Below are 718 nucleotides of genomic sequence, written 5' to 3'. Positions count from 1 at the left end.
CGTACGCAGGGGAGGGCCCTCAGCGCTCTGTCCCTTCTACCCGGACCTGTCTCCTGACTTCACCCCTGTCCCCTCCATGCACCTGGGCACCCACGCCCAAGGCAGTGAGGCCATCATCCCCGGGAACCTGGGCAGGGCCCCCACCGCTGTGCCCGCCGCACACGCACCTTCGGGGCAGAAGCAGCCCTGGTGGCCTTCTGTACCTGGCCTATCGTCCTTGCTTTGCTCATGTTTGTCTGCCTACCACCTTTCAAAGTATACAGTTGCAGAACATAAACTAGGCTTCCTGTATTAGAAAAAATTCAAGTGGTAGACTAGAGGACATTTATTTCAGTAGAACTTTTCTTTCTGTGGGGGGAGCAGCACCGCCCTGGGGGGTCCTGGGCTGGTCCGTGACTCACATGCTCAGAGCAGGACTTTGGGGCTGACACCTCCTCGGGGTCGTTGCACTCCGCCCCGGGCTTGTTGATCTTCTGCATGTTTCCAAACTCCAGGGCACTGAAGGGCACGCCTGCGGGCGGCACGGCCTGTCAGGGCGCTGGGAGCCTGCACGCACACGCACACACACACGCACGCACAGACATGCACACACATACATTTAAGTTCTAAGAGACTCCTCACTGCTTTTGCCAATGGACTTTTTACATGATTTGTCTTCTCGAATGAGAACTTCAAAATTAATCTTCTTGTATTTGAAACATTTTCTCATAAACTTGCT

The 718-nt window shown here is 55.0% G+C and overlaps 1 protein-coding gene across 1 annotated transcript in view; it reads right to left on the bottom strand.

Moving 5' to 3' along the window:
• Nucleotides 1–718, bottom strand: part of MUC2 (mucin 2, oligomeric mucus/gel-forming) — a gene marked incomplete at its 5' end in the record, with an annotated part of 18,121 nt that overhangs the window by 14,897 nt on the left and 2,506 nt on the right. The window contains 2 exons of the mRNA XM_015560156.1: nucleotides 402–511; nucleotides 622–716. Of these exons, the coding sequence (XP_015415642.1) occupies nucleotides 402–511; nucleotides 622–716 (205 nt within the window). The remainder of the gene's footprint in view (nucleotides 1–401; nucleotides 512–621; nucleotides 717–718) is intronic.

The sequence above is a fragment of the Myotis davidii genome, unplaced genomic scaffold (assembly GCF_000327345.1).
Source record: "Myotis davidii unplaced genomic scaffold, ASM32734v1 scaffold3211, whole genome shotgun sequence".
NCBI lineage: Eukaryota > Metazoa > Chordata > Mammalia > Chiroptera > Vespertilionidae > Myotis > Myotis davidii.
Note: the sequence above shows the minus strand (reverse complement) of the source record. Positions and strands in the feature narration are given on the sequence as shown.